This window comes from Onychostruthus taczanowskii, unplaced genomic scaffold, assembly GCF_017590055.1.
Source record: "Onychostruthus taczanowskii isolate IOZ18803 unplaced genomic scaffold, ASM1759005v1 scaffold62, whole genome shotgun sequence".
In the NCBI taxonomy this organism is placed as follows: Eukaryota; Metazoa; Chordata; class Aves; order Passeriformes; family Passeridae; genus Onychostruthus; species Onychostruthus taczanowskii.
The window spans coordinates 2,820,906-2,834,586 of NW_024503901.1; the positions used below are offsets into that span (position 1 = coordinate 2,820,906).

Below are 13,681 nucleotides of genomic sequence, written 5' to 3' on the forward strand. Positions count from 1 at the left end.
TCCAACAATCTGACTGGTGATAAATACATCTAGAATCTTTTTGTTTATAGCTTAGTTGGGGGCAGTTGTCGTAAGATGTTGCATATAAAAATTTAACTTCTCTTACTGGGTCATGAATATTAGCAATTCATGAAGCACATAAAAATATTTCTTAAAGCTTGGGGCAAAAAAACCCCACTCAACAAAACCTCACAGCACCTGCTCTGCAAAAACACCTTTGATCATTTTATTCTTGTTTTTATGGAACATTACAACTGTTTGAGTATGGAAAGTCCCAAACATATGAATGTTTGTATTAGAGATTTAGGCAAGTCTTCTGAACTGAAGTCAGCCACACTGATTCCAGTTCTTACATGCCCCTTAAGTGAGTGAGAAGAGCTCTTGGCACTGCTAGCTGGCATCATCAGGTAGACTAGTGCTAACAGAATGAACCAGCACGAACCATATCCAGAAAGACACATTTGGGCTGAAGAACAGAACTCTTGCTGTTATAAACTTAAAAGCTTTGTTGCATTGGACTACTTGGTACAAAGTATTTATTATGCTACTTCTGAAAAAAAGTTGCATTGTCACCCTGGCATTTCATGGAGAAGCAGCTTTCATTTCCATTACTAAGAAATTATCTCTGGGTATTTTATTCAACATTACCTCTGAGCTGCAATTGAGTTTATCCCAAATTTGCCTAGACCTGTGTACACTACTTCTTGCAGAAGCACCCTTTCTCTTACAAATGTATCCCCTTTTCCACCATCCTCTCTAGTTGAAAGCAAAGTCTCGCTCACATTTTTATACATCCTGCAAAACAAGACCATCTGTTCCTTCGCCTACTCATCTCACTTCAGCTAGAGTCAATATTGGATCAATCCACATGATCATTGCCTAGCCCCCTCCAAAAATGACAAATTATTTCCAAAAGCCCGATGTTACACCTCTGAGATCGTACCCATTCAAGACGACAGGGGTCCCTGCAGCAGCAGGTATTATGCAAGGTGCAGTGCACTGCCATAAAAATGGGAGTGTGGTCTTACCACAGGAATTTGCGGTTCAGCTGGGCCGATTTCAAATGCTGCCCTACTGCTTTATGATTTCACCCAAGAATTCCCACTCTTGTAAGCAGCATGCAACAGATTCAAGACAGCAGTAACACATTTCAGTGTGACCACAAACTCTGTGCAGTTAGCCCTAGAGAAAGCCAGCAAGTTTGCTTGATGATCACACGTGCCCTCCCTACTACCCCATCCTTCATTGTTTTCAACCATCCTTGTTAACATTTTTCCTAATCATTGCTACGTGGTCTGCTACTTTGTGCAGCTCTCGTATTTCTAGGTGACCTACTGTAAAAAGGAGTTTCTAGCTTCTCAGGAAAAAAAGAAATGAAAAAGAAAGCAAGTTTGTGCAATTGACAGAACTTACCTTCTGTAAAATAAAGAACTAATAGCATTCAAGTCTCCTCGACAGCAAAAGGAATAGGAAAAGAGGTTCTATTAATACTTCGTACATTAAAGTCAACAAATGATTAACAGAAATCCACTAGAAACAGTTTCACAGCAATTCCAGTCTTAAACCAGTCTAATATACACAAGGCAATAAATTCACAGCTAGGAACCTGACTTCAAGTAAAGACATTTCTGCATTTCTGTTACTACATTTCCCTTTCCTGAGATGTACACTTAATTGTAGGCTAGGATGTAAAGAACCACCCAAACCTATGCTTGTTTGGAATGTATCAGCTCTGCCCGTGTCCTGTCCATAAAATGGCCCCTGTTATAACAGCCCACAGGAAGGAAACCTAGAGACAGGTCTTAGAACAGTTTACTTTTCACCCTTTGAAAATAAGACGATGAATTCTAGCTAGCAAGGGCACCAGTTTCAGCAGGGGCACTCATGAATCTGAATACAAGAATGGAGACATGCTCCTCAGAGCACAAACCAAGAATGTGGGCTGGCAAATGTGTGCCAGTTTGGCATCTTCACTGCCAACACTCCTGTTTTCACCACAAATGATCAGGTAGGAAGAACTTGATTTCTACATACCTGTAGAAATACAGAATGGAAGCAACTTGTAACTGAGTCTTAAGGAACTGGACTGATTTAACAGTTTTCAGTATCCTCAGCCACACAGGGTAGGAAAATGTTTATCCCTCAGCAGCTCCAAGTATCAGAGGGAACAACATTAAATTAGTCACCACAGCAGATCTCCAGCTTCCTCACCCCACAAAAATAGACTATTTGCTAAAATGGTTTAAGAAATTAAGCTTTTGGCTGAAGTTCTCTTTAGATGTTCCCTATGAATCTAGGAGTTTCCACAGAACTGTGTGTCAACAGGGAGACAAACTGTGGAGAGAAACAGCACCAAGAAATACACTGCGTGTGTAGGAAATGCATTCAAGGATGTATGCTTGTAGGGACACGGAAAGACTTCTGTCCTGATGCTTTTTTCTTTCCTCTCCCTGCCTTCCCAGTAAGCTAGCCTAAAGAAGGAAAAAGATTTAAGTGACCTTAACAAGATCATTATGTTTGAAGTGGTATGGTAGTGTGAAGAATCAGACTACCATATAGGCTATACAGCATAAAGGAGAAAATGAAGGCAGCAGATGAAGATGCAGGCAGAAGCAGTAGAGAGGACACTTGGAATTTTCAACTTGCACCAAAATCTTGTTACTCTATTTTAATGTCTATTATACTGAAGAATTATATATGCTAGGATAAACAATGCATCTCATCTTTTATTTGTGTAAGTCTTGACCAGCCTTAATAAAATGTCCTAGCCAGAAGCTGAGGCAGTTGACAATCAGGATGGTCAACTTTAGATCCCTCACTAATAGCACTCATTTTTCAGTGTACAGTGCTCATGTTCCAAAAACCAGAACTTTCTGACATACCTCAAGAGCCAGTTGCTCAAAAATCATATTTGGATTCAAGCATTAATAAGTTACCACTGTGATGTGGTTAATGAAGAACAAAAAGCCTGGAGAGAAAGGCCATGAGCTGCAAAGGACTGAAACGAGATAGAAAGGGTAAGGTTTACCATACCTAAGTGTTCACACAGCACCTGTTCTCCTCACTCCACTTCACATTAGAACTCCTAAACTCAGACAGATACAACACAGACTTTGTCTAACATGTAGCATCCTTTGTCTAACATGCACCCAAAAAGGAAAATTTATCACTTTCTTCTGTCACTAAGATTACTCATTTAAAGTCAGGTAGACAGAGAACCTGGCAGACTGTGAGACAGCACTAGGAAAACACAGATTTTTTTCTAGTACTGTTAACTAAAAAGTTACAGAACCACATCTCTGTTTGAGGTGCCCAACACCAGAACAATTTTCATCTTCAGGCAGCAGAATCTGCAGTAGCTTTTAGGGGTATTTTCTAAATAGCTAACCTTCCAGCTTCTGGTTTTCTTTTTCCATTCGAAGTAACAGAATTTGTTGATGGATGGCTTTTCTCCACAGACTTTGTAGCTCTTCTGAGTTTTTCCTCTCTCCAGTTTTATCTGGACCATCCTCATTTTGCAATACTAGAACAAGAGGGTCTTCCTCCAGGGGTGGAGCAAGAGGGGATAAAGGTAACAATTCACTTCCATCATGACCATCTGCAAAGAATCAGAAAGCTATTACAGGAAACTCAGATTGTTTGACATATCATGAAAATCTATGTCATAACAGAACAAAAATAGCCGTCTTTCACATTCAGCAGTGACTTGCTGATTCCAAAACCAGAGAAAATGCAGTGCAACAGTAGAGAATTATTTTTTTAAGTGTTTTGTTTACATTAATAAAGCTATATTTAAATTAAATACAGTTAAATAAAGGGTCACCCAGTATTTAAAACCTTTCCCCTGCCAGCTCCTTCCAGTTACCACAAGAAATTTATCCATAAAGCCTCCTTTACAACTGAACTTGTTTACTGCTATGATTTACCACAGGTTCTACATTAAAGCTGCTTTTTCCATCTGCTAACTTGCACTACAGAGAGTGCTACAGCACTTTGTGGTCGCTAAATATAGAGCTTTCCATTTGCCTATGGTTTTGAGTTCTGCCAAATGGGACTTTATGCATAGCATGATTTCAGCTGTTTCAGGAGTTTCTACCTTAAATGGCTTAAAGTTGTAAGAATTATTAACAATCAACAGGTGCTATGTGCACTACGAGGACAAATATAAAACTTACCAAACACTCCTATTATGTACACAGGTCAGAGTAAAAATCTCCGAACTGTTAAAAATATTATCTTTGACAGTAAGAGACCTGTCTTAATTTCCTTTGCTACAGCAGCTATGGCTGCTGTTTGCAGCCATATTCATTTGGCTGCTGTTTGCAGCAATTCATTTGATTTTGATGCCAAAATCCTCTCTTCAAAGCAACAAAAATCTAAATAGTCTAAAGCTAAATGAGCACAACTGATCTCTGGCAAGTTTCTAGCATGAATATTGTACCACACTGACTCCCTTCTCCCTTTCACATTGGCACACGTTGCAGTTCACTACAGTATTAAGTAACAACTGCTTGTTTATTTTCTTTAAAAGCACACACAGACCTGGATGCTGCATCTTGGAAGGAGATTTATTCATAGGTGAAGCTACCTGCAGGAATATTCTCCGCCGCCAGGAGATGCGGCGAGGTGTGAGCGTGGCCCCCGCAGCATTTAGAGATTCACTGCTGCAGAAGGTTGATGTTCTTTTCTTTCCCTCCCCATCACTGAAGGAAAGAAAAAGCAGATGGGGTATTTAAAGTCAGTATTCCTTGTAGGGGAAAAAACCCCTTCATTAACTCTGTCTAATGTATAACCAAACCTGCAGGAGCATTTGTGGGGAAGCTTAAGAAGGCAAAGCGTGCTGTGTGTGAGCTTCACCTTGGGCTGAAGTGCCCAATTGTTTTCCTACAGCACAGTGCTATGAAGTTTGCACTATATACCACCAGGAAGCATTCATAGCATTCATACAGGGCTCAGCTGGAAGCTCAGCATAAAAGCTTAACTTTTTGAGAAGGTAAGAGAGAAACATGGTAATACTTCACCTCTAACTTTGACATCAATGGGTTTTGTTTTGCTATACATCAGTCTTCTGGGAGAGATCTGATGTAACACCCCTAAAAGCAGAGATGGTGCTCCAGTGGAGCACAACACTCCATTTATGGCCATTTTAAATGCCATGCTGAGCTCACAGGTGAATATTTCATTGGAGACAATGTTCTGCCTTCTCATATATTCTCTTTCCTAAGCTTCAAGAAGTGGGTGCTTCACTTGGATAAATGGGGACACACATCCTCATGTTTCACCAGCTGTAGGAGCAGACACCCTTCAAACAGAGGGCAGATGTTCTCCCCAGCTGCCATGTAGAAATATAATTACACACTAATTTTAATATGATCTTATGCTGATGGAAGAAATGAGGAGAGGATACAGGAAAGCTTTACAGGAAGAACACGCCAAATACACCTTTCTACTGACCACTGCCAGAGTAAAATATATTTAGCTTTTATAAGTACTTGATCCAATTTCAGAAATATTTCAGAATTTTGCATTTGTGGTAGCATATTAGCACAGGTATTGTATAGCAATAGGCACGTTGATTATCTGCCACTATTCCTTCCATGTAACATCAACAGCACAAGGCACAATTCCAAGCTTTTAGGAAGGGAGCATCAAACAGAGGGAGCTGTTTCTACAGCTTCACCTTTATCACAGAGAAAACTGCTGTATCAAAACAGTAGCTACACGTAAACCTTCATTCTGTAACAAATTTCAATGCTTAGTGCAAGGATCCTAAAAAGTTAGATGAAAGGAAAGCCCAGCACGTTCACTATTTTTTAGCGGGAAGACAGTTGCAGGCAATGGCAGTTTGCAGCTGGAGTCCATCCCTCCACATCTGGCTTGCACAGGAGAGATCTGCAAGGGAGGACTATGAACTTTCAGCTACACCAGTCTACCAGCTACACTATCTTGATCAGCACTTCGTAACTAAAACTCTGTGCTCAATGAATGTGCTGAATTCACCAAGCTAGGCCTGGCCTTTTTGGTCACCAAAGCTGTCACTATGCTAAGGATCTACAACAGCTCCCTGATATTTGTAAGCCTGAGTAACCAACCAGACTCACTATCATACCAAGGTATCAGACCCTTCTTCTACACCCTGACAGAGAAATAACCATGACTTCAAACTCACCAGCACAAGGCACCAACCCCTGCTCTCCTCTAAGAACAGCTCTACCAGCTGGGAGCCCTGAATGACACATAGTCTGAACTGTCCTCCTCTCCTGATTTAGCTACCATCGTGCCCAGCTCCCTATAGCATCACACTATCGGTAGGTGGTCCCAGCAGATCCCTGTGTTGCACTAACGTAAACAGCAACTGTGACAATCTTTGTCTAACTCTGTGTCTCTGATGATGGGTTACCACTGCTTGTGGTAGCCAAACACAGACTACTTAGACTGCAACACTCATTCTGAACATGTAGGTGCTGTTTTTCAAAGGTATTTCAGCCCAACAGCTCTTGGAAATGGTATACTGAGTTTGGATATGTATAATTCTAACTTATGTTTCTATAAATAACTGTAACAGAGCTACTTCTTACTATTTCAAGTCCTACATATGCATCACATGTTATAACACAAAAACTGAGTCATTCCAGGGCTTACTAAACAGATGCAGCGTAACAAGGGAATGAAAAGCTCTTTTCTACTGCTATGTACAAAAATCTATGTTCAGCTACTGTGCTTCTAGACAGTCCAGGAATAGTGTTCCATTTACAGTAGCAAAATTCACAGAACAGTCAGAATAAGAAGATGGCTATTTTAGGGTATGAAACTAACCTGTTTACAACATTAGAGTCATGGAGTTTACATTGGGATGAACTAATCACATACACTACCTCATGAAGCATGCAAATCCTACTGCTCTGAAGACCTGTATTTCTCTTGTTAAATCCTCTCTTCACAAAAATCCCCTGTCACTTTAAGCAACTAATATCAATCACCTTCTCTTTCAAAGAGCTGTCCAGTAAGTGATTAGAGGAAAACTTTTGCAATGCTTAGAAACACACCTTGTCATATTAATCCAGGAAAACACCAAGATTTAGAAAGGGAGGGAAGAAAGGGAGCAAAGAGAGTTTCCTCATTTCAAGACAGACAACTCCTAGCTTAGTATCAGATCTGAAGGGGTGAAAAAAATACCCTAGAGAGCAAAAGAAGGAAGAAGTCAGAGTAAAATGGTAGTGTCTCCTACCCAAATGAAAAGATTCTGGAGATTGGTGCAAAAAACAGTTTCTCTAAAGAGGGTGGGGGTAAAGAAAAAAAAAAAATTAGCTATCAGCTCCCACAAAATGAAGAGGTTTATTAATATGAGTGGAGAGACCAAGCCAATGCATCTCCAAAACAGGAAAAACAACTCCTTAAATAGAGCTCAGTCATTGCCACCGAAAAGCAGAGCAGAGTTTTCACTACCACCTACACAGACATCTTAGGTGGACATCTTCCCATCTACAAGGGAAACATGATGCAAGGTCACCTAATGGAAGAATCACTGGAAAAAGATAACAATGTAATATTCTGTATTTAAGACACATGCATCACGAGTCAGTTTGGAGAATAATGGTTCTCTGTAGGGCTACTTACCCTACACTTCTGACCTAATATAGAAACCAAAACACATTTATCAGCTTGTATACAATAAAAAGTGAACAGCTGTAAACTCAGAATAATGCCTCAAATATTTCAGTCTCTACTTTCACCCTAACTGCAATTCAGTTTCACCCATTCACTATTCTATCAGGTAATGCATAGCATGAAGATGAGATAGCTACTTCAGGGGAAGAAAATGAAAGGGAAAGAAAGAAGAAATCTCCAAAAATTTGTCAGATACAAATATTCTTATTGCTTGGCTTTAATTACCTAAATCTCTTCCACAGCTGTTCTTTAAAATGCACCCAAAGACTGATATTTAAAAATCAGAATGTTACCCCCCGCCCATTTCTTGTGAACTCTTTACATAATACTTACCTGAATTATTTTGCACTTGATTCCATGAAAGCCAAATGACTTGTGAATAAATACTGTTGTTGCTCATGCCAAGACTTGTATTTTTCCCCATTTTTTTTCATTTCAACTTCTCTTCTTGACTGCTCTAAGTAGCAACTGAATGAATGCAACCTACTTTACAATTTGGAGGCTGAGATGGTACAAAATCCCCCAGATCAAGTATAGAATTCAACTTCCCAGCACTTAAGCTGGCAGAAACCTATACGTAAAACTACTACATGGAACATTCCTCCCACCTGGGAAGAAGAAAAACAAGTTTCTATCAGCTTACAGCCCTCTACTGGTTCTCACTCCTGTCATATATTTTTATTCTGAATAAGTACTTTCTGCAATTTTATTTAAAGAATACTCTCAAGTATTTTACTTCTTTCATGAGACACAAAGCTACTTTAAAAAAAGGAATATGTTCAAATTCAGCTTAGATTATCCTTGCACAGAAACACAATGAACAGAGTAATTGTGGGCTAGTCAAACCTACACTGAAGATTGTTCCATTTTTTAAAATGTTGCTTTTGTGTTTATATTAAAAAGCCTTGCTTACCTTTATGTTGACCAGATTTTTTTTAATCCTTATCTGCAATCCTATTCAATGCTACACAACACACTTGTCAAAAGTCAAGATTATGTGGAGCCCATTTCCATCCCAGCCTTCTCTCCAGAGAAATATACTCACAATGCCATATAAACATTCTGAAGGTACCTATAAATATTATGTCGATGCCAAAATTCACTATACTGCTGATTTCTTAAAGAAAGGAACTGTATGAGGGGCTGTAACTAAATGATCTTTATGGTCCCTTCCAACCCCAACCATTCTGTGATTCAGTAAAAAAACCCTAAAAACAAATGAAAGCAAAGAAACAACCAAAACAAAAAAAACCCAACTAAAAATCCCATGCCATTCTATAGCACACTCTTTGCATCAGCCCATCTGACTGCTACAATTCAAAAATTTTTCTAAAATTAATTCCAACTGAAACTGTCTCTGCTGTTGCACATTGAAGTTAGCCAGAACACCAAGAAAAGCTGCCTGCTGCATCATGTGTAATCTCAAAGCTATGTGATAGAGAAGTGAGACTCTACGGAATTTTTCTGCTGTGCAATAGGACACTCCATGAATGCATAGTAACCAGGATTATTCTGAAAAATGCATTGAAGTTTCAATTAGGGTTCCTAAGAGTCAAACAGTTTATAGTCTGCAGATTGCAAAGCACTGACACACTGTGCTAAATTCCAGCCTATCATACACTCACATGAGAATGCTAAGAACATCTCACACTGATCCTACTGGAAGAGATGGTGGTCCTCTCTGAGAAAAAGAACCAAAGGAAAAAAACCCCAATGAACCAAAGAAGAAGCCCACAAGAAAAGACACACTGTAAAAAATCAGAACTTCCTCTCATTCCCACACCTGATGGTATAACATACATTTGCAAGTTTTGGCTCCTGTCCATATGTTGTTGGACAATATATTTCATTCTCCACTAGGCAGTTGAAGTGATGGATTACCTCAGTGACCCTTATCACATCAGTAGTATTCGCTCAGCACTTCTTTCTGACTATATCTGCTGCATTTCCTTCACAAACCCAGATGCTAAGAGTGCGCTTTTGCTATTGCCATTTCCTCACCATGACAGTTCAGGCCCACTTGCTCCCAGAAAGACTTGTAGCTGGTGAGATCCCATTTTCACCAGTCTCCATACAAATTAAAGATCAAATGGTATCAGAAATGTGTAAACTGTAAAACCTAGGTAGAAACATGGTGGTCTTCTGGGAATTACCCCTTGAAGATCTCCCCACGCCAAGCGTTCAAAACTCCACTATAATGAAACACAGCATATTGAACTGCCTGCATAACCAATTCCAAAAGCAGTATCCCAGAAATTTCAGTTTGGTATTAAAATACAGTTTTCATACAATACTCAATCCTTCATTCCCCAAACCCAGAAAGCTGGTTTTAATGTTGTCCATTGACTGCACAAACTGAGCTGGGCATTGATTCAGCTTGGATCAACTCTGCCATCTAAAGGGAACACAAAAACAAAGCTGGACTGCAACCCAAATTAGAGGCGGGTTTGGGGGGTCTTTTGCCATTTTTCATACCTTTGCTTCTTCCCAAATCCTCTTCAGCTGGAAGTTATTTGTTAATTCTCTCTAAACATCTCACAGTTAGTATCGACCCAGTAAACTTAGTGTTTCCCCTTCCTCATGCACAGGCACCCCACATTAGTACCGTACACTTTTCACATTGCTCTTTTCTTATTTTCACATGCCAGTGATCATGGCAACACATGCTGGTTTGCATTCAGCAGAGAAAGCATTAAATTGGCATCATACTCCTAAAATCCACTGCAATTCATGTAGCAAACCAATGCAGCAGATTTGCAACACTGCAACAGAAATAGGTGACAGCTACTTGATGTCAGCATGGAAGCCTCTAGCTTTAACAGGCTTTTTGATCCAAAAGCCTGTTTGCCCATGTGCATCACGGAAGTCTGTTAGAAATGCAGGAGCACAAGGCAGAGAGGGAGAGATGCCATGTGCTACATTCCACTGGGAATCCTGCTGTTAAGCTAGTGGCACTGGAGAACTAGGCAGGAGACAACGCTCTCACCTCTTGGAGAGGTCACTTTCTGAGTGCTGCAGCAACCTTCCTGAGCCCTGGTAAAAGGTTTTCAGGAAAGAAGGGGCAGAGAGAGAGGAGGGGAGACCAGGTGACGCAGATTCACTCTCACTGAGAGCGCGCCGAACCCCGACCACAGGACTGTGCAGGCAACAAGAGAACACAGCAGATGGGTCAGCACGGATTCGGAGACAACAACAAACGACCAGATTAGAGACACTGGCCAAATACCTCATCTGAGCTTACTTTAACTTTGTTTCCCAGAATATAAAATGTACCACGTGCATTCCCGGGCAGGTTCCCTGGGAATATTGATTCTGCTGTTAGAGCTGATTTCTATTAAAAAACTTTTCAATGACATTGCAGAACAGGGAGACCACTTATTTCTTTAGCTTTATTTATTCCCAAAGCGTATTCAAAAAAAGAAGAATCTCTTAAACATTCAGAAAATAGCCTTAGAAGCCTTCTTCCAATAATAAAACCCACATTGTTTCTTTCCCTTCAGTTTTCTTTTACTGCATTTACATAATCTCTACTTCCTAATGTGTTTGTAAACAACATTTTAGGAAGTAGAGATTATGTAAATGAAGCCCTTCTGGATAAATTTTTGTGAAGTAATTAAATTAAGAAAGGCGGTCCTACTCCACAATTAAACATAACTTAGTAGTAGTGACAAGTATTGGGAGGACATAAAAATTAATTCAGTTTCTTTTGCTTAACATTTATGACTAATCCTCAAAAGGAAAGAATGAAAAATCCCAGCCTAGAACCACGCTGCTACAAACTGTTTTGACTAAAAATCTGCTGATGCCCCTGAATCAGTGAATTCTTACAAGTTATTACAAAGTAATATAGTCAGCAAGTCCTTCACTTCGAACTGTCAGGGTTTCCTGTTTGCATACAACAGGGTCAGTGGGAAAAAAAGTTTATCTCAGTAAAAACACATTATTTATCTCTCTAGAAACACAGTGTAACAAAGACTACTTTCTTACCCTTCACTCCCTTCCATTCTCTTAAAACAGAATAAAATTTGTTGCCCTTCTCTACTAGCTGGTGCAGCATTCATGCTGATGTTTTAATGTAGACATCAAATAGGTGACAAATTACCATTTAAAGCCATTTTTAAAAAGAGCTCACAAACAACAGAACTACAGCCAAGCACTGAAACAGACAATAGGTTGGAGAATGTGATCGTCCAACAGCAAAAAATTCAGCTCATCTGGACCTGAGTTTTGTAAAGGGTTTGGAGTTTGTATAGTCACTTACTGCAGGTAGCCAGCATAGAAGAGAAAAAGAAGGCACAACCAAAGAGGCCCACAATGAACTGTGGGGACATCTGCTGAGTGAAGGAACTCCTGAAGGAACAGTGTTCCATATGTTAATAGCTGGAGAGTCTCCAAAAAGGAAGCAGATAGAAGTTACAGAGGGAAGCTACAGAGGGAAGCTCTGGAGAAAGGCAAATAGGGAAATCACATGCCTCAGAATTCAGTGGATGTGTTTAATCCTTATGTCTTTTTGCAAGATTCCTCACCAGTTTTAATGCTGGACATACTTTCTGTGAGATTTGACTAACACGGCTACAGACATTTGAAGCTGTTAGTGCCTTTTTCATCCTGGCATAAAAGTTTCAGGCTGACATCTCTGCCACTTAAAGCACTGAGAGCCTCTTTTCCAAAAGGGGTGACTAACAAGACTGCCAAAAAGGCTCAGCTCAGAGGTCACAAATAAATAAATAAACAGATTGGTGTGGGCATCCGGCCAAATCATCAATTTGATGGATTGATGCCTCCCTTGAACCACTAATTCAGGGACTATTAAGTTACTGCAAAGTGCCAAACTACTCAGAGGCAGAGAAGACAGGCTGAAAATAAAGGAGTAAATGAACGAACCAACCCCGGAGAAGTGCAGAAACCCACCTGAACTAAGCTCCTTATGCACTTTGTCTGCTGCAGCCTCCCCGAGGAGGGCAGGGGACCGCGGGTGGGTGGCACGGCGTGCCCTGACTCACCTGGCCGCCTCCACACCGTTCTGCCGCAGCAGCGGGGAGCGGGCGCTCTGGGACCTCCCGTTCTGGAAGGTGATCCTGCGTCTGGCACTGCTGGGCGGGTGGCTGAAGGTGTGTGCGCGCCTCCTGAACTGAGGGGAGTCCGAGCCTTCCTCGGGAAAGGTCTGCCAGGCCGAGGACACGGGGGACGCCGGAGGAGTCGCTGGCGGGGAATCGCCCGGAGAAGTGTCCTGAAAGGAAGTGCTGGCGGAGTAAGGCCTGAGGCTCTGTGCCCTATGAGAGCTCTCGCTTAACCCACAGGCAGCCAGCACCGGGGCACCAAAGCCTCTCCCCCTTCTGGGTCATGGCCTATTGTATGCTAATTATCACCCAAACCAGACATCCTCTGAGAGTTCACTCCAAACCAGCAGCGTCCTACTTCCAAAAAGTGAAAGTGGAGGGAGGAATACAACTGTGTACGCAACACAAACAACATACTAATTACTCCAGGCATCCTCTCACAGGGACTGGCATTCTAGCTACCAGACATCTGTCTCTTTCAGGAAAACACAGGAATGGAAAAGGCTAGGGAAACTGCTTTTAGCTAGTTTCCTCGACATATCGCGAGCATACTTCCTGTATCGTCACAGCGACATCCTGGAAGAGAGACTGTTATTACACAGCCAGTTTATGTGTAACTGCAGCAGGAAAACCATAACAGAATCTTCACCTCCTGGGAAAACCAGCAACCAACCCTCATGCGAGGTAAAACTTTAAAAACAGGAAATAAAAAGAAAGTGAACAGAGTTCCGCCCTCTTGCTACCATACAGCATCCCCAACAGCTGGGTTTAGGTCAAAAATTCTTACTTCCCTAAAGCAACTATTACTTACAGAAAGGATTCTTCACCTTCAGAGCACTTCCTTTTGTTGAGACAGAACCTTACTTAATTACTTCAGTAAAACAAGGCAGAAACCAGAAATTCTTTGCTTTTCTAAAAGCAAGGGAAGTGTAGGGAAAAAGGACTGGCAATCA

General features: G+C 40.9%; 1 protein-coding gene across 6 annotated transcripts in view; it reads right to left on the reverse strand.

The window, feature by feature from the left end:
* The window catches only part of TBC1D4 (TBC1 domain family member 4), a 111,090-nt gene that overhangs the window by 13,486 nt on the left and 83,923 nt on the right, over positions 1-13,681 (reverse strand). For 4 of the 6 annotated variants that reach the window (XM_041419949.1, XM_041419947.1, XM_041419950.1 and 1 more), the window contains exons 10-13: positions 12,672-12,898; positions 10,655-10,804; positions 4,543-4,703; positions 3,389-3,598 (exon numbers count right to left, since the gene is read on the reverse strand). In XM_041419949.1, coding sequence (XP_041275883.1) covers positions 3,389-3,598; positions 4,543-4,703; positions 10,655-10,804; positions 12,672-12,898 — 748 coding nt within the window. Of the gene's footprint in view, positions 1-1,413; positions 1,457-3,388; positions 3,599-4,542; positions 4,704-10,654; positions 10,805-12,671; positions 12,899-13,681 lie in introns of those variants that run through there. The other 2 variants (XM_041419948.1, XM_041419952.1) reach the window with 2 other exon arrangements.